Below are 20,756 nucleotides of genomic sequence, written 5' to 3' on the forward strand. Positions count from 1 at the left end.
CAAAATATTCCGTTGTACTAATATTATCACTTAAAGCAGGTATTTGCACTTACATATTTGAATTGAAGCTGTTTGCATCTAAGAAAATTTGAATTGGGTTATTCCACATGAGGAGAGTGTAATATGGCTGCGTATTAAAAGTTTGGATTAACTGTACTCAAAGTACCAAATGCAAGATTTCCCTGCTGTGCTAAAGTATTTGCAATCCAGTATACCCAGCGAACTGGACCTGCACCATATTAAATACACTACATGTTCGTATGGTTCTGCAGAACACTGACTGTGCTTGTGAGTAACAGTGCTTAGTACATTGTTAGGAAACTTAAGTCACTGTTGGCAGCTACTGATTCACAGGCAGCATGGTACAAATAATGTCAGATGCAGGTGGCCTGTCGATTGCCGGAAAAAAAAAGGGAAATTAGTCCTCCTCAGTACTTCGATGTGGCATGCAAATTCATTAGAAGCAAAAGTTGCTCTATTTGCTAAAAATACTCAGTTTAACAACTTGTTATGAGTTTTATTATATTTGGGATTATTTCCAAAATGTTTTAAGCAGCTTTCATTTGCCAAAAATGAAACTAACCACTACTGTAAATTTTATGTAACTCCTTAACAGAATATTAAAAAAAAATTATACCAAAATGATTGTCATGAAAGAAAACACCAGTCAGCTCTTCAAGCTTTTAACTTCTCTTTAGAAGTCCTTTCTACAACGAATCATATGAAAAACAATATTCTCAAGCATTTCAACAAACTCTTCAAATATTAGCTAGAAACGAAGCAAATAACAAACCTGATAAATGTTTTAACTGGGAACAAAAACATATTAAAATTTTGCATTAATGAAATTTGTTACTTTTTAAATGTAAGTTGTTGAACAATAGTAGTTAGTGAAGAAGTTGTATTTTTAATACAAAGGGTGTTCCAAAATGAGCTTCACCACCTTTACCACATCAACTCGAGGGAGAGTTTTTTTTTTTTTTTTTTTGCTCAATTTCCAAACATTCTCTTAAATCCACGTGCCAAGGTTTTATCTCACTGCACTTCACTGACACAGAATATATGATTTTCATTTTTTGTAAGTCCACACAATGTGAATTTATAAAACATGAAAATGATAGCTTGCCCTGTATCAGTTGAGTGCAGTGTGACATAAACCTAACTCTTCGATACAGAAGAAAATTTAAAATTGAATTAGATGGAAAAAAAATGACCACTGAAGATGTTTAAAATAAAGTGAAATGCGTCTGGCCCAAAGAGATTTAATAGTCACAAAGGTGGAATACATTCCATATTTATTGATTGTGGTTTTTTTTTAAGGAGGGATAAAAAAACACCATCAAAAAAAGTCTCCTTGCCCATATTCACTTGATTTGTGACCTAATACAAAAAGAAAAAAAACTTCAGATATAACAATTAGAATTGACCATATTATATACTGACCTTATAACCTTCACATTACACAATCTGCTTCAGTCCTGACATTAAATAAATTTATTTCATAACACCGACAGGTGTTGGTACTGCTACTGAAGTAACAGGGCTACACAAATATTAATCTCAGATTTTACTGTAATTCCTCTGATTTCTATTTTTCTACACAATGAAATACAACAAATCAGTCTGCATTAGGTAAAGGAGGAGAAAAAAAATAAAAATGCAAAACTTGTAATAGCAGTCCAGTCAATTTATAACATGTGTTAAAAATACAAACTTAAAGAAAACTTTCAAATTAAACAGTTATCAAATAATGGACATCAAAAGCATGATACAACACTGCGTTTTCCACCCTACAGCATCAGTCTGTTTCTATTTTAACTACCATTAATATTTGTTTAAACAAAAGCTCTGTATACAAATAATTGAGAAACTCTAACAAGATAAAACATTAACTGCAAAAAACATTTAGCTGACTCATTTATCTATGTCTCCAAAATTAAACAAACTCCCATGAAATATGGGTGACAGGCCAGACTTTATAAACATTCCTGGGAACCAGCTGTATTTGAATTACAGAAAGATCTATCTTGCACTTGAGAGTAACTTTTTAAAGAAGTTTTTCAGGAATGTCATGTCAGAAAGAAGCCTGTTACTCTAAACTTAATTCTTCTTCATTGTGTGTGTGTGCTGAAGAAGGGGAATTGGTATTCAAACCATCAACAATACACAATGAATAATAAAAACAAATACTAAAACAACCACATGCCATATTAGTACATTAGATAATAGGAAATTATCTTACAATATATCAGATATGTTCCTATATAAGACATAATTCACCAAATTTCAAAACATACTTCTGAATAAGTTTAAATGCACCAATTTATACACTGATCTTTGAATCACTGCAATATAAAGGATATCTTCCTAAACATTACCCCCAACCTTACAGCCATGTCTTTCCTGTACAAGGCATCATGACTATTTCAACAAATTATGGTTTTCTTAAATACAGAGCAATTGTGATTATGCATGTAAATGAGATTACTTGCAGTAAAAAACTAAAAATTCCCTTAAATTGTTATCTAAGAAACAACTTGATCATATATTATAAACAGTGAAATAAGTAGTTTAATTTTTTTCCGTTACATGTGCTGAAAACAAAATTTGGAAGAAACCAACTATCTGAACATACTAAAGTACGTTGTGAAATTGCAATCTTTCCCCATCCCTTCCTCTTAAAACTGAAGACACAAAGCTGTCAGGAATATTCTAGAAGTAGATTCCCACCAGCAGGACAAACTTGTCAATCGATACACACACATGCAGTACAGTTGTGCCCCCAAGGACGAAACTACTTTTTCGTCCCAGGGGGCAGTAACGGTTGGCCCTTGTCCTTTCCTCGGAGTTTTATTCCTGAAAGATAAACAGACACTATATCAGTACAAGATTTCCAGCAACTTCTATTGCTACTTTGCATTAGGTAAACTTTTAACAGCGAATTTCAGCTCTCTTATGGATTAACTGTAGTAAGAGCTTCCTATCTTACATTTATTGCTTAATCTGTGTGTCAAAAAATATGATACTATTACTCTTATTACAATCTTTCATGAAGCGGTATGTGAGATAAACAGTCATCTTACACTTTTTAGAGTGACAGTGGATATGGGAAAAAAAGGAAACAAGATTCAACATTTCACCAGCTTAATGATGGTGAAGAATTATGGCAGTCAACAGCACCCTTTGCATAGTATGAATACATGAGAAACAAAAAACAAGAGGGATAGTGTACACGTGGAGGTGGGGGGAAGAAAATGTCTGACAGATTGAGAAGGAACTAGGAGGAGGGAGGTCAAAGCTTCCTGGCACAGCACTGGGAGGCTGTGCAACGGGAGGGGAGGGGGGACATGAGGATCAGAAAAGAAGCAGAGAAGGGATAAAAACTGGATGGTGCCTTGTCCTAGAGCAGCATACAGTGAGGGTGATGGGATGTCGATTGGGAGTAGGTGATATATTACAGGGGATTAAAACTATTAGGTGGAGGGTGTGGGTACAGTAGATTACTGTAGGTTGAGCCTGCGATTTTTTCAGGAGCGGAAAATGTGTTGTAAGGGTAACTCCCATCTGGACAGTTCACAAAAGCTGGTGGTGGAAGACAGGATCCAGACTGCAGTCAACCACAATATGTACAGCTGCATAGTGTACCACAGAGTGGTCCACTTTGCTCTTTGCCGTTCTGGCAGTGGCATTCATTCTGGTGGACACCTGGTTGACAGTTATGCCTATATAAAAGGCCGCGTAATTTCACTGATGGTCCGGTCTCTAATGTGGTAGGATACGTCTGCAATAGGACTGGAACAGAAAGTGTTGGGTGAGTGAGTTTGGAAGGTCTTCCACCTGGGTATCCAACAGTAATAAAAATCCCTCTGGCAAAGGGCTACGATTGAGTTGGTTGTTTTGCAGTGAAAGGGACTAAACTGCAAGGTCATCAGCCTCTTCATCCGTTACATGGCAAACCAGAAGTAGTCATCAAAGGAAGGAGGCAAAAGGCAAATTCTGGAAAGCTTGAGTGTGACTAAAAACATAAAAATCATGATAAAAGTTCAGGAAACAGACAGCACACATAAGTTAATAAAAGATCAGTCACCACACGGCATTAGAACCAAGAAATGAAAAAGAATGAAAAGGTGGGAAGGTTAGAGGCCAGGCAAGAGCCACCAAGGGGCCCTGGGGGAGGGGGGAGCCGAAGAAGGGCACCCTGTTAACCCCATGACACCAAAAACCCCTACCTCTCAGGGGTGAATAGAAACCACCTTTGCAGGTAAAATGGTAGCCCCAGGTCAGCCAAGTTGTCGTTTTTGTCGTCACCATCTGCTAGCACCAAAGGGAGTGAATCAGGAAGATTATAATGCCGCCTCAAAGTAGCCGAATCATGGCAGTCTGCTAGTAAGTGAACCACTGTCAGGCAGGCTCTGCATCGGCAGTGAGAAGGATCCTCACATCTGAGAATGTGTAGACTGGATTTGCCACACTTGGCTGACCCATGGTCAGACGACAGTGTATTCCCTGCGAGAAGCACGCAAGGAAGACTGCCACGTGGTAGTCACTTCCTTAATTGTTCTGTTTGTTTGGGGCGATCATGTCAAACCATTCTGAGTTCCAAGCTTCCAGCAATCAATGGCGTATAAACAACCAAAAGTCCGGTTCTGGGACCCCAATTTCCAGAATCCGCATCCTGGCTGGCCAGCATTAGATGCCAGTGTACTGAGAATAAAGCCAAGAATCTTATTTCTCTCCTTGGTTTTAATTCCTTTGGCTTCTCTCTCAATCATCATCATGGATACCCACTTTTCAACAGTGCTACCGTCGGTGGCAATTTTAGCATTTATTATATTTTCGAACAACAAAATTCATTGTACAGGTTATCCTCATTTATGTCTACCTGAATATGAGTACGCATGTTCTGAAAAATCATTAAAATTAATTGAAAACTTTAGGGACTGCGAGAGCAAGAACTGAAATGTAGCATTGTCAGAAATGTTTACATTTTTTACAATGTAAGTATGAAAGGTATCATAAAATTCAACAAGATTATTTTGAATTTTCTTCTGATTGATAGGATCTAATCTATTTAAAATCTTGTGTGCATTGCTTCCAAACGAGTCACCTTTTCTTTGCAAAATTTTCTTAGACAAAGCTTCAAAGGCACTACAAAACTCCATAATAGTTAAATCTCCAGATATTTTGAGGTTTGCAAAATAATATTTCCAACGTAAGAAAAAAATTGAACATGTGCTCCAAGAATTAACATTTTGCTTGGATACTCATCACTAAAATATAATTTCAAAGCTTTAGGTCTTTCATTTCTGCTTTGATAATAACTTATTATTGGCTCCCAGTTCTTTATTAGCCTACCAACAGCTGGTCTCAGGGACAGCCACCTAGTAGGCACATGCCTTAAAATTTCACATCAATCAGTACCAACAAAACTAAAGGACTTTAATTCTTCCCTACATTTTGCTAACACTTAAAAGTGCCCATAAATGTTAACTACCATTTCTATGTCTACATCTAAGACATCAGAAGCATATTAAATGCCATTATGGGGATTATGTGATTTGTGCACTTTGCTTTAAATATTTTGTTATTTTTCACACTCAACAATTTCATCACGGATTTATTTGAGCCATAATTGACACTAGCATTATCACTACTATAAGAATAAATGCTATTTACATTTAATGAATGAGATTCAAGACTGTTTTCTATCCAAGCATGAACACCATGAGCACTCTCATCTGCTTGTTCCACAAAATCTAATAGTTGGGTCATTCCATGTCAGTTCTACCAGGGGCCCCAGCTCACAGTCTCAGATTTGACTGAAATTCAGTACATTAATTCTACCATGTGTGGAACACCCAGGTACAAAGTATTAATTTCCCCTGCCAATTAGTTCCAGAATTATGACTTGTGAAAGAAGGTGGCATGACCTGGAAATTGGTTGGTTGGTTGGTTTTGGGGTTTGATGGGGACTAAACATCGAGGTCATCAGTCCCCAGTTCCAAATAGACATACTTGTAAAAGGCCTATACAGTAAAAGTGTAACCTCTTCACCCAGAGGGAGGGAACACCAAGGGGTACAGAGCAAAAATGAACACCACAGTAACACAAAATAGAGGACACTTAAAAAAGAGCAGAGCAAATAGTTGACTAGAGTAAAACAGACTACAGTGGTTGATGGATCAGGTAAAAGGTCAACCACTTAACTACAAACTAAGAACCTACAGCTGGAAAGTGTCGATAGAGGTACCAACACAACTTTTTACCATAAAAGAAACTATTTTGGCAGCCATGTCACAATTAAAAGCTGCTGGAGTGGGTGTAGCCTGAGAAATCATGCAAGAGCGCCCACACTAGAGCAAGTGATAAAACCCAGCTGCACGGATAAAACTTAAAACTGAGTCAGCTATAGAGGCATCGTCACCGAGAATTAAAGGAAGTGCAGCTGGTAAATTAAAGGACTGCCGCAAGGGGGCTAAAAGGGGGGCAATCCATCAGAAGATGGACCACTGTCAGTCCTGCATCACAGCGACACTTGGGCAGGTTTTCATGACGGAGATAGCTGTGGGTCAACTGCATATGTCCAATTCAGAGACGGCAGAGGACAACTGAGTCCCTACGCGTGCCCCTCAAGGATGAGCTCCACACAGCCATGGACGACTTGACCATGTGGAGTTTATTTGGCGTGTTCAAGACAAACCATTCAGAGCTCCAGACATCGTGGACCTTGCGATGTAGGGCTGACCGGAGGTCTCGTTCCACGAGACAAAGCTCCAAGGGTGGCGAAATGGTGGCCTGCTTTGCCAACCAATCGACACGTTCGCTTCCTGGAATGCCGATGTGGCCCGGGGTCCACTTAAACATCACTGAACGACCACACTTGGCGAGAGCAAAAACAGCATCTTTAAGACCTGGAAAATGCAACCTACATCTGGCAATCTATCTTCAGACCCAACTTCAGGTTTTAATAACTTTGGAACTGTTCCACACAGTCCATTGAAATTTTTACAACCCAGTAACATCCATTTTAGAGAACACACACTTTTAATCAAAACATATTTCTGACGAAAAAAAAAATCCAAAAATGTGATTAAAAAAATGTAATACCTTAAAAGGTAGCTATTGTACGTGCCCTCTAAACCAAATATAATTCACTCAAAAAGGGTATAAATTTTTTGTGGTAAGCTTAATGTGGTCTAAACACACACAGAACTTAACATGCGCCTATCAGTTGCAAAAACTGAGTTACATGCACATGAAAATACAAAAATTTGAAAAATTACCTGAAAAACATGGATTTTTGAAGTGTGGTAGCACAAAAGGGACAAGTGGGATCCAAGCCAAATTTCACACACTGCATAAGTAGACCATAATGATAAATGTCTTGCAATAACATGCTGAAATTTTGAGACACACACTCCTGGAAATGGAAAAAAGAACACATTGACACCGGTGTGTCAGACCCACCATACTTGCTCCGGACACTGCGAGAGGCCTGTACAAGCAATGATCACACGCACGGCACAGCGGACACACCAGGAACCGCGGTGTTGGCCGTCGAATGGCGCTAGCTGCGCAGCATTTGTGCACCGCCGCCGTCAGTGTCAGCCAGTTTGCCATGGCATACGGAGCTCCATCGCAGTCTTTAACACTGGTAGCATGCTGCGACAGCGTGGACGTGAACCGTATGTGCAGTTGACGGACTTTGAGCAAGGGCGTATAGTGGGCACGCGGGAGGCCGGGTGGACGTACCGCCGAATTGCTCAACACGTGGGGCGTGAGGTCTCCACAGTACATCGATGTTGTCGCCAGTGGTTGGCGGAAGTTGCACGTGCCCGTCGACCTGGGACCGGACCGCAGCGACGCACGGATGCACGCCAAGACCGTAGGATCCTACGCAGTGCCGTAGGGGACCGCACCGCCACTTCCCAGCAAATTAGGGACACTGTTGCTCCTGGGGTATCGGCGATGACCATTGGCAACCGTCTCCATGAAGCTGGGCTACGGTCCCGCTCACTGTTAGGCCGTCTTCCGCTCACGCCCCAACATCGTGCAGCCCGGATCCAGTGGTGTCGCGACAGGTGTGAATGGAGGGACGAATGGAGACGTGTCGTCTTCAGCGATGAGAGTCGCTTCTGCCTTGGTGCCAATGATGGTCGTATGCGTGTTTGGCGCCATGCAGGTGAGCACCACAATCAGGACTGCATACAACCGAGGCACACAGGGCCAACACCCGACATCATGGTGTGGGGAGCGATCTCCTACACTGGAGGTACACCTCTGGTGATCGTCGAGGGGACACTGAATAGTGCACAGTACATCCAAACCGTCATCGAACCCATCGTTCTACCATTCCTAGACCGGCAAGGGAACTTGCTGTTCTAACAGGACAATGCACGTCCACATGTATCCCGTGCCACCCAACGTGATCTAGAAGGTGTAAGTCAACTACCCTGGCCAGCAAGATCTCCGGATCTGTCCCCCATTGAGCATGTTTGGGACTGGATGAAGTGCCGTCTCACGCGGTCTGCAGGTCCAGCACGAACGCTGTCCAACTGAGACGTCAGGTGGAAATGGCATGGCAAGCCGTTCCACAGGACTACATCCAGCATCTCTACGATCGTCTCCATGGGAGAATAGCAGCCTGCATTGCTGCGAAAGGTGGATATACACTGTACTAGTGCCGACATTTTGCATGCTCTGTTGCCTGTGTCTATGTGCCTGTGGTTCTGCCAGTGTGATCATGTGATGTATCTGACCCCCAGGAATGTGTCAATAAAGTTTCCCCTTCCTGGGACAATGAATTCACGGTGTTCTTATTTCAATTGTGTCCAATGGAAGTTGACAGATGTGTTTGGTGATGTGGCCATTGTTCCACAACACAATTTTGTAAAAACATATCGTAAACTGTTCTGCGTCTTCTTATCCTCTCCCACAACTTTCAATCACTAAAAAACATATATAGACAGATTACCACAACCTGTCAATGTTTACTGCACCTTAACTGCTAAAAACCAGTTGATTATGCTTCGAGCAGAAGTTCTCCCACACTTTAGCTACTGTACTCTGTACATTGAGTAGCAAATTGTACTGTCTTCCTGACACTGCGGTAGGAACTGGAACTGTCATAAGAATATGTTCAAAAGGAATCCAACACCTGTCTGCCAAATGTGGCCAATGAAATGCTCTTGCTGGTCCTGCTGGTGCCATGAAGTTCACAAATACACTCCTGGAAATTGAAATAAGAACACCGTGAATTCATTGTCCCAGGAAGGGGAAACTTTATTGACACATTCCTGGGGTCAGATACATCACATGATCACACTAACAGAACCACAGGCAGAAAGACACAGGCAACAGAGCATGCAAAATGTCGGCACTAGTACAGTGTATATCCACCTTTCGCAGCAATGCAGGCTGCTATTCTCCCATGGAGACGATCGTAGAGATGCTGGATGTAGTCCTGTGGAACGGCTTGCCATGCCATTTCCACCTGGCGCCTCAGTTGGACCAGCGTTCGTGCTGGAGGTGCAGACCGCGTGAGACGACTCTTCATCCAGTCCCAAACATGCTCAGTGGGGGACGGATCCGGAGATCTTGCTGGCCAGGGTAGTTGACTTACACCTTCTAGAGCACGTTGGGTGGCACGGGAAACATGCGGACGTGCATTGTCCTGTTGGAACAGCAAGTTCCCTTGCCGGTCTAGGAATGGTAGAACGATTGGTTCGATGACGGTTTGGATGTACCGTGCACTATTCAGTGTCCCCTCGACGATCACCAGAGGTGTACGGCCAGTGTAGGAGATCGCTCCCCACACCATGATGCCGGGTGTTGGCCCTGTGTGCCTCGGTCGTATGCAGTCCTGATTGTGGCGCTCACCTGCACGGCGCCAAAAACGCATACGACCATCATTGGCACCAAGGCAGAAGCGACTCTCATTGCTGAAGACGACACGTCTCCATTCGACCCTCCATTCACGCCTGTCGCGACACCACTGGAGGCGGGCTGCACGATGTTGGGGCGTGAGCGGAAGACGGCCTAACGGTGTGCGGGACCGTAGCCCAGCTTCATGGAGATGGTTGCGAATGGTCCTCACCGATACCCCAGGAGCAACAGTGTCCCTAATTTGCTGGGAAGTGGCGGTGCGGTCCCCTACGGCACTGCGTAGGATCCTACGGTCTTGGCGTGCATCCGTGCGTCGCTGCGGTCCGGCCCCAGGTCGACGGGCACGTGCACCTTCCGCCGACCACTGGCGACAACATCGATGTACTGTGGAGACCTCACGCCCCACGTGTTGAGCAATTCGGCGGTATGTCCACCCGGCCTCCCGCATGCCCACTATACGCCCTCGCTCAAAGTCCGTCAACTGCACATACGGTTCACGTCCACGCTGTCGCGGCATGCTACCAGTGTTAAAGACTGCAATGGAGCTCCGTATGCCACGGCAAACTGGCTGACACTGACGGCTGCGGTGCACAAATGATGCGCAGCTAACGCCATTCGACGGCCAACACCGCGGTTCCTGGTGTGTCCGCTGTGCCGTGCGTGTGATCATTGCTTGTACAGGCCTCTCGCAGTGTCTGGAGCAAGTATGGTGGGTCTGACGCACCGGTGTCAATGTGTTCTTTTTTCCATTTCCAGGAGTGTACATCACCTTCTGCTTCACAGCACTCTGCAACACATCCTAAGTACCATTTGTCATCATAAACAGCAATAACATAGCAACCTGGTTGTATGTTGCTGCTTCTGCTTCTGAATCCTGAGTCAGACACACTGTGGAAACACATGTTGTGCACGAACCTATAGTTATAACCTGACAGTCTGCTCATCTGCACACTGTCAGAGTCCGCTGGAGAGAAGTGATGATGGCTCCTTGTGCCTGCAACAGTTTATTGTGTTCTAGTCTCCTTTTTAGCAACTGTTTGACTGATGTCACCCCATCTTTCGGAACATGGAATGATTGTATGCCAGAGATATTTTTCTGTACCCAGGTAAATAATTGAAGAGTTGTTAGAATGTGACCTTCTGTAGGGTGCTGCAGACTAGCTCATGATGTCATGCGCTTAATGGTAGCACCAATACCATCACATACATTTTTACCATGACTTCTTGTGAAAAAATTCCATTCTGGGTGAATCTGAAAATCATGGTAATGCATGCGTAAACTTTTGAGATTTTTACAGTTTTTGTACTGACTAGCTGCCCCATCGCTGAAGTATTTCGCAAAATGTATGTGGGGCAGCTTGTTTTTCACACATGCCATGACAGTGCGAATGTGGGCATGAACTGCAATGGCATCATGAATTAAAAAGTCACTAAAAATGCACAGACTTCTTGTGAAAAAATTCCATTCTGGGTGAATCTGAAAATCATGGTAATGCATGCGTAAACTTTTGAGATTTTTACAGTTTTTGTACTGACTAGCTGCCCCATCGCTGAAGTATTTCGCAAAATGTATGTGGGGCAGCTTGTTTTTCACACATGCCATGACAGTGCGAATGTGGGCATGAACTGCAATGGCATCATGAATTAAAAAGTCACTAAAAATGCACAGGTTCATGACAGACACATCACCTGATTCACCTGTATAGTAAATCGTAAATGGTTGGAGAGTTGCTTGACTGTTGCCCCAATGATATCTTTGGATGGCATCTTGAACTGTAAATGCATAATTTTCAGAAAAGTCTAGTATTGCTATAATTTCATCTTGTTTCAAATTATCCTTACAATACTGGAGATAAGCCGATTGTGCTGTTGCTGTGAAGCTGTTTGTGGTCAGTTTGTCTGTTTTTTGACAACACATTTGATTTCAAGAAAATCTTCCCCTTGGCTTTGTTTCAAGAATTGTGCGATCCATGTGTGTCCATTGTTTATAAGAAAGAAGTTCATCGACATCCATAAGGAGTTCACCATACAGCTTGTTATTCATGTGTTCTGCAAGATTTGCCTTTTCACATCAGTGTATCATGCGCTGGTAGGAACTGAAGTCACACACTAGCAGCTTCATTGCACCTCTGTAATCCAGACCAGAATCCTTTATAGCAGCAAACATCAGCTTAGCATTTTGATGGGTCTCACATACACAAACATTGTGTGTGCCCCTTGCACTTACAGGCACAACCCATTTTGGCCGAAGATTGAAAAAAGATGATAAACCTACTTTGGTACTGGGATACTTTTCCTTGAATTCTACATATAGTTCTGATATGTTGCATAGCAACAGTCTTTTTTTGCATCTGTTCATGTACATTTCCCATTTTCACCGTTACGTAGTCTTTTTTTCCAGGCATTATTCGGCTGTAGTCATTATTTTCATAAAACTCCGACACTAGCAACTTTATTTCTGAACTAAATTGCTTACCCTGAGCCTGCTGAAGTTGTGAAAGCTCTCCTTGGGTTGCTTTTATTTTCCTAGCTTGCTTTACCATATTGTAGAAACATTGCATTCCTTTGCAGTGTAGTAAATAGACCAGCTGGAAGGTGCAAGGGTAACAATAGCTACTTTTTTCTGACGTGTGGACATGGCACATTTTTCTTTCGAATCATGCAGAATTTTGTCCAAATCAGAGCATTTCTGGCATGATTTCTGTTCCTTTGGAGCAGATAGTTCTTCCTCTTCCACCATTAGTGTGTCACCTATTTTGTGTTTTAATTCCATTTGAGCTTCTTGTAGTTTTTTTCTACCATAGCTGAGCCTGTCTCTCTTCCCAATTTTGTGTGTCTTCATGGGAGACAAGCCAAGAGCGGTCACTTAAGTATTTAATTGTTCATCCGCTGTGGTTGTAGTGGCTGATACTTTTCCGTCACTGTCATGTAAATTATCAGAATATTTTTCATTTTTTAGCAGTGTACCTGGAACATAACTTTTGTCCTGGTTTCGTGTCAAGTCCCATGCACTGATTCACTTTCAATACTGATTTTATATCAATTTCTCTGAGGCTACACTTTACTGTCTGTTTATGAATCCGAAATGGATCAACACAACAACTTTGTAGGAAAGAATACTTATCCAGAAACACTTTCATATGATGATAAACACTAAAGTTTCCTGGAACTGTACTTCTTGTGCCCACAGGGTGTATCCCTCATCTCCATAGCAACAAATCTTGGTCAGATTCATCCAGATCATACAGAAAGTGGATGCCACATTTTGTCTCATATGTTGTTTTATGACAATCAGATGCTTGTGCTCTACCAATACTGCAACTTTTTGAATACACTATTCTGCCTCCATACTGACTTTCCACAACAGTACTGACCATAGAACCTTAAAAACATGAGTAACCTGTAATTGTTGCTTGTTTTCTTTGTTGTTCCTGCGTAAACAATGACTCATTCTGTCCCTGAAAACTACCATTGTGTAACTTACTGTTGCTTAATGGTTCCCAACAATTGCTGCAGATTTATCTGAAACAAGCTGTCTGCATCATCACTATTACTTGCTACATTGTGTTAAAAGAAACGTAACCAAATACATCTCTGTCAACTTTTATTGTACACAAATGCCTTGCAATAACAAGTTGAAATTTTGCCACATATTATATTATGGTCTACTTATGCAATATTTGAAATTTGGTTTGGATCTCACTTGTCCCTTTTGTGCTACCACACTTCAAAAATCCATGTTTTTCAGGTAATTTATCAAACTTTTGTATTTTCGTGTGAATGTAACTCAGTTTGTGTGACTGATATGGGCAAAATGAGTTCTGTGTGTGTTTAGGCCACATTAAGCTTACCACAAAAAAATTTATACCCTTTTCGAGTGAATTATATTTAGCATAGAGGGCACCTACAATATGTACCTTTTTACATATTACATTTTTTTTAAATCACATTTTGGAATTTTTTTATTTTCCCTCAGAAATATGTTTTTGGTGTTTCGATTCATAGAGAGTGTTCTCTAGGTGGGTGTTACTGGGTTGTAAAAATTTCACTGGATTGTGCAGAATAGTTCCAAAGTTATTAAGACCTGAAGTTGCGTCTGAAGATAGAATGCCAGATGCGGGTTGCAATTTCCGTGTAGCGCTACCTTGTTTCACAAGCCATAATTCTGGAACTAATTGGCAGGGTAACTTAAAATTTTGTACATGAGTGTTCCACACTTGGTAGCATTGGTGTGCTAAATTTCAGCCAAATCTGAAATTATCAGCTGGAACATTTTCTAAAATTTGTTGAATTGACATGGAATGACCCAGTTTATTTCTAATGCCAACACAAGGTTCAAAGTACCCGATTACTACAGGAAACATTTTCCTGTTCTTGAAATTCGACACACCTGAAGCCACAGAAAAAAAGGTGCTACACTTCTCTGGATCATTAATCACATCTAGAAAATCACTTACACTTCTAGGCATTAATACGTTTTTTGCAATAGACTCTGCTTTTGTCCAACCACAACGTATTTTTTTGGCCACATCCGAATCCATAAATACATTCTTTGCAAGTTTATTTGAACAGTCCATACTAATATAACTTAGGTTGTGTTTCACTGTAGGATACACAAACGATAACTCACCCACTGCAACTCTGTCAGATTCACCACTAGTGGGACTATCACTCAGGCATTGCAAATAACGGGATATCCTAGAAGTGTTACTTCCCCTAACTCTGCTTTTGTGTCCTTTGGTGTTGGCGTGCTGCTGACAATCTGTATTACCACCATATGCTACGCTGAATTCATGCTTGCAAAGGGTGCAATACCCTCTAGAATTGTTTCCTTTTACTTCTTCCCATTTCATCTGATAAGTACAGAAGCACTTTCCGCACTTTTTACGTAGATATTTGGATTCTTCAATTTCACGTAACTCTGATTAGGCCGAATGACAAAGAAACAACATAATCGCAACGTGACTTGTGACACCATGATGTGTTTTGTATTCCCTACATATTGATGTAGTAAGTGTATCAATAATACTATGCCGTAACGATTGTCCAGCAAGGATATTCAAAAAATATGCAGCAGGTTTAAATCTTAATCCGTGTCTTCTTCTCAAATACAGGAGATTTTATCTCCCATATAAAATAAAAACGGGAGACGGGAGTACGCTTAAAATATGGGAGAGTTGGTAACTCTAGTATCAGGTCTTAGGCTGCTTCAACCTGATATCAGACGTAAACATTCCTCCTGAAGGTGCTCCGTAACAAGTCAATTTCCATACTCTTTCTCACCCTAAACTGAGTGACGACCTTGTTGGTAACAAACCATAGATTTTGTGCCTATTGTTCTCTGTTTACGAAGACTGCCAACTGTATCAACAAAAATTTTGTTACAACTTTTATGTACCATAATTTTACAATGATATGAATAATAAGTCTCATGCTAGGAAACAAATATCTTTTAAATGTGGTTTCATGAGATACTTTTGCTCCTGTGCTTCATTTACACTATGCACAGGATCAGAATGAAGAGCATTCAGCCACCGCTTTCGTGATTATCAACTGAACATGACTGCAACGAAGAAGGGAACGTGTGTGTGTGTGTGTGTGTGTGTGTGTGTGTGTGTGTGTGTGTGCACCTCAGCACAAAGCCACTGATTTTGTGATAATCGTAAGAGTACTAAAATGTACAAATGTGCATTTCCTTCCTTGTTTCGATCACGTCGAATGGTGTAAATAAAACACAAAAACAGAAGTCTTTCATGAAACCACAGTAAAAAGACGCTCATGTTTTAATGTGAGACGACTTATCAATAACCCTTTAAAATTATGGCGAATAAAACTTTTAATACAATAATGGTTAAAATACTAAAGGTGGCAGTCTTCTTAAACCAAGAATGAAAGTTATTCAATCTATAGCTTCTTGTATTTCCTATGCTATGCTATATTTTATATTTTCCTGCATTTAAGACTTCTTTGAAACAGTCTGCTGAAAAGTGTAAAAACGGATTTTTTACTATAATATGAAAATGCACTTTCTACAAAATACATAGTTGAACAACAGGACTATTATGGAAAGACAAAATTAAAATATTAATTTCCAATAATGGGACAAGCAACAGCAAATGACTGCCAAACTGAGGACACAGTGCAACAATTCAGAAAATACAAGTTGTATAGCAGTAGAAAAATTGTGGAATCATTGAAGACTATTGCTGAAGATGGACATGTGAAGAAGTGCCTCTGACACTGCAGCAGGTGTAATTAAAAAAGTTGTTAAACACTTGCAAATATAAAATGGGATCTACATATGCTGAACTGAAAAATTAAATAATGCTAACAACATGAAAGACTTACCAATGGCTCTTTCTATTTTTCCAAGTACTATCTGGTTGGGAATACCACGGCCGGCTTCATAATCATTGATAACTTGTGGCTTCTCATTAACTTTCTGAAACAGAACACATACATACATCACTGTGGAGAAAAAAAAAAAACATTTTTATGATTTCTTTCAGTATGAAGGAATCTGTTTACATGATTTTTAAATAACAAAATAGTCACAGAGTTACAGTAAATTTTACATTTCCAAACTGAGACACACAACTGTAAATAGGTTGAAGTTTGATACATTGGGAAATAGGCAAAGTGGTGTCAGGATGAACAGAATTTCTGGTGAGGTGAATACACTGTTATCAACACAAAATTAAACACAAGTAACAAAGGAATAAGAAACTGCGACTGTTATTCATCAATAAGTTGAAAAACCAGAAATGTTTGAGTGTTTCAATGGAGCACTAAGTAATTATTGGCTGAAACAAATATGGTCTTTGTGACAGTGTCTGATATTTCAGCAGTAAAACACTGTACAGTTATTTGCCAAAGAACTTACATCATTTAGCTGGTGAACCTAAGCCCGAGTTGTGGAACAAATATACTGAAGATTAATAAATGATAATGAGCAGTTTACCAACATGCATACTATATTCCATGTTTACATCTTTACAAGAATGATAAATATTGTTCACTCCTTTAGATCAGACCATTACTTTCTGGAACTTACTTACATGAGTAAATCACACAAGAAAATCATGTCACTACACTAAATATCGCTCCCACAGGTACTCCAGAAATAAGAGTAGACTCGCTTGCTATAGTGCGTGTGTGTGTAAATAATATTGTGGTATAGTGGTTATAGTCAATGGCTGGCAATGTGTGATCAATGGTAAAACTTGAGTCAGGTCTTCATTATTAATTCGTGTCAGATCTTAGTTTTAATAACAGTGGGAACAGTGAGTCCTTGAGAAAAATCTCTCTCTCTCTCTCTCTCTCTCTCTCTCTCTCTCTCTCTCTCTCTCTCTCTCTCTCTCACACACACACACACACACACACACACACACACACACACACACACACACACACAGTGATTGCCAACGGTGGATATAGATGTTTGAATGCTTTTAAATTAGTTCAGCAGATTTTTCTCAAGGACTCATTGTTCCCACTGTTATTAAAACTAAGACCTGACACTAATTACGAGGGTCAGTCAAAAAGTAATGCCTCCCATTTTTTTTCTACTTAAAAAAATTAAGTTAAGTGAAAAATTTGAATTTGGCGCCATTCCTCAAACCTTCTTCTGCAATCCACTGCAGTAGTTACTTTCTGTGTCAACAGGTGGCAGCACAGCAGAAGTTTGTAAGATGGCCGACATCGATGTTCGTTTGAGACAGCGTTGTGTGATTGAATTCTTGAATGCAGAAGTGAAACGCCCATACGCATTCATGAAAGACTGAAGAAGGTGTATGGTGTTGTGACAGTGGATGTCAGCACTGTTAGACGATGGGTTCGTCGTTGTAAGGAAGCTGAAGGGCAAACACCGTTGACTGACGAAAAGCGGAGTGGCAGGCCGGTGAGTGCAGTGACTCCACACAACATTCAGCAAGTTGATGACATCATTCGTGGTGACCGTCGGGTGACTGCAGATGAAGTGTGTCGCATTATTTCTCTTAGTAAAGGCAGTGTGATCACGATTATTAAACAATTGGGGTACTCAAAAGTGTGTGCACGGTGGGTTCCAAGAATGTAAACCAATCAGAATAAAGAGGCAAGGAAAACAATAGCCTCCCAACACTTGCAGCGCTTCCGTTTGGAGGGAGATGAGTTTCTGAAAAAAATTGTGACCGGGGACGAAACATGGGTGCATTTTTTTGAACCCGAATCAAAGAGGCAGTCAATGGAGTGGCGTCACACTAGCTCGCCGAGGAAGAAAAAATTCAAAACTGTGCGATCGGCAGGGAAAGTTATGGCAACAGTTTTCTGGGATACAGAGGGTGTGATTCTGGTTGATTTTTTGGAGCAGGGATGCACAATAAATTCTGTTCAATACGTCACAACCCTCAAAAAACTTAAAGCACGTCTTCAGCGAGTTCGCCCAACAAAATCAATGGCAGATGTTCTTCTTTTTCATGACAATGCAAGACCACACACCAGTCGTCACACCTCTGATGAGATTGTCAAAATTGGATGGGAAGTTTTGCCTCATCCCCCATACAGCCCTGACCTGGCACCATCAGACTTCCATCTGTTCGGGCCACTAAAAGAAGCTCATCGTGGGATTCATTTTGAAGATGAGGAGGCCATCAAAACATCCGTGCGTCAATGGCTTAGGAAGCAGAGCTGTGATTTTTACCGTGCTGGGATACATGCCCTTGTTCAAAGATGGACCAAAACTGTAGAGATGGGCGGAGATTACATTGAAAAATGACAAAATGATCCTCAATGTTGTGGTTTTCAACCTATGTAATTGCATTTAAATTTCCTGACAATTAAACGTAGAAAAAAAAATAGGAGGCATTACTTTTTGACTGACCCTCGTAGTAACAAACACCTGACACTAATTAGTAACAAACACCTGACAAGTTTTACCAGTGATCACACACTGCCAGCTATTGACTATAACCACTACACCAAAATACTATTTACAGTAAATGAAACCAACCAATGTTATTTGTAAACTAAGACGAACTTGAAGAACTTGTTTTTTAGAACTCACAAGAAATCAACAACTTCAGCTCATATATATATATATAAAAACACTTCTAACACATTAGCCTTCTGCAATCTATCCTGCATGAAAATTTGGGCCATAATTCTGATAGTAGCCTGTTATGATCTGAAAGTACAAATTTTAAACTTTCGTACACCCCTGTGTCACTTGTTCCACCCCAAAATTAATGTTTTGACATGGGTAACATTCTTTGTTCACTGTGCTGAAGTGTGCGGTTTCTAACCTGTGGTTAGTGCCAGAGATACCTTTCCTCTGAACATTTTTTTGTTGGGATTCACAAACGCAGTGTAAATGAATGAAACAAATTAGTGTGTCATTAAAGAAGTAGTGTAACACTGTTTAGTTACTAACGTTGCTGTTGTATGTTTTTTGCTTTGGAATTTAATGTTGGCACTGTTAAATGAAGTACATCTGCTGGATACGTTCTATTCTTCAATGTGACTGGCACAATTAAATTGTAGACCTAAAATCATTACTTTCATTTCAAAATAATTCTCCTGTCACTTAAGTTTATTCATTTTGATTTTGAAGCAGATATATAGCTGCATGATATCAATACAAGAGTAATGTCAAAATTAAAAATTAAAATGACTGAATATGTGTATGACATTTAAATCTTGTTACTGATATTACTTTCTATTTTTCGCATAGAGTAACATTTTCTCAATCAAGATTCCAGAACATATGAGCAGATTGGTCCACCACCAGTCTTCTCTTCGCCACTAATCAAAATCACACGAAGAAGGCGCTGGTTGTCACTCTGCTTTACAGTACTTCCAACCTGGACACTGGCAGCTGCAGTACAGCAGAGTGAGTGACAAATGACCAGTGCACACGAAGTTTAAAAGCTGTTCTTTCAGAAGGCCATAACTGCCATTATCAGAATTGATTGCTGGAGCCGATTTCTTGTAAGTGTACTTGTCTCTCCTTAAACTATGAGGTCAAGTTGACGATTTTTTCTTGTCAGTTACTAATGCAGAAATACATAACAAATTAACAAGTAGATTTACTTCATTGCTATTTCTTTTCTCACAGCTTGGGTAAAACTTGGCATTCACTGATCCATAAAATGTACTTTTCAACACTTCAATTTTAAACAGAATTGTTTTGACAGAGTTTTGTGTTATTTTTGGAATAGTTCAATTCAATGTAAACTTTGCCAATGCTGGACGAGAATGTTATTCAAAATTAGGTACATTATTGGTTCAGTGTACATCTACACCAGAAGTTTTTCATTTAACAAAGCTTATTGTTTTTGAAGGTGCCAATATCTCTAATTATTCAAACCAAATGAAATAGTCTTGTGTAAACATCTGGTATTCAGAGTCCAGATGTAGTTCCTGGCTTCACAATTATTTAACAACCACTGTGGATATGAGATCAGATGAAAACTGCAGGTGGAAATGAATCTAGGAGTTCGTGCCAACTTGACAATCAAGTTGCATGATAAGAAGAACATGGATGTTGACTGCATGCAACAACACAGTCACGACAAATGGAAAAAGACTGACCAATGAAAAATTTACGAAACTTCAATATGTCAATAAAACTCTAGTACAAGACAATTTATCTCTGACAGGTTACTGAGATTATCCAGACAATTTATCTTTGACAGGTTACTGAGATTATCAGATTAATCCCTAAGAATTGCACAGAAAGTTCATTCCTCGTATTCTGAACCAGAGTATTTTAATTTCTCGCACATGCTGACAGTAACAGAGCAACATGCATCCACAGCAAAACTTCCTCTTTAAAACAAGGAAGAAGACATTTAGACATTTATGCAACAGGATGTGGAAGAGCTCACAGAGGT

The 20,756-nt window shown here is 40.3% G+C and overlaps 1 protein-coding gene across 3 annotated transcripts in view; it reads right to left on the reverse strand.

Moving 5' to 3' along the window:
- Positions 1-1,666: 1,666 nt before the first annotated feature.
- Positions 1,667-20,756, reverse strand: part of LOC126365931 (endothelial differentiation-related factor 1 homolog) — a 74,472-nt gene continuing 55,382 nt past the window's right edge. For all 3 annotated transcript variants that reach the window (XM_050008699.1, XM_050008700.1, XM_050008698.1), the window contains 2 exons: positions 16,234-16,327; positions 1,667-2,856 (listed from right to left, as the gene is read on the reverse strand). In XM_050008699.1, the coding sequence (XP_049864656.1) occupies positions 2,795-2,856; positions 16,234-16,327 (156 nt within the window). In that variant the 3' untranslated portion in view covers positions 1,667-2,794. The remainder of the gene's footprint in view (positions 2,857-16,233; positions 16,328-20,756) is intronic.

This window comes from Schistocerca gregaria, chromosome 4 (genome assembly GCF_023897955.1).
Source record: "Schistocerca gregaria isolate iqSchGreg1 chromosome 4, iqSchGreg1.2, whole genome shotgun sequence".
NCBI lineage: Eukaryota > Metazoa > Arthropoda > Insecta > Orthoptera > Acrididae > Schistocerca > Schistocerca gregaria.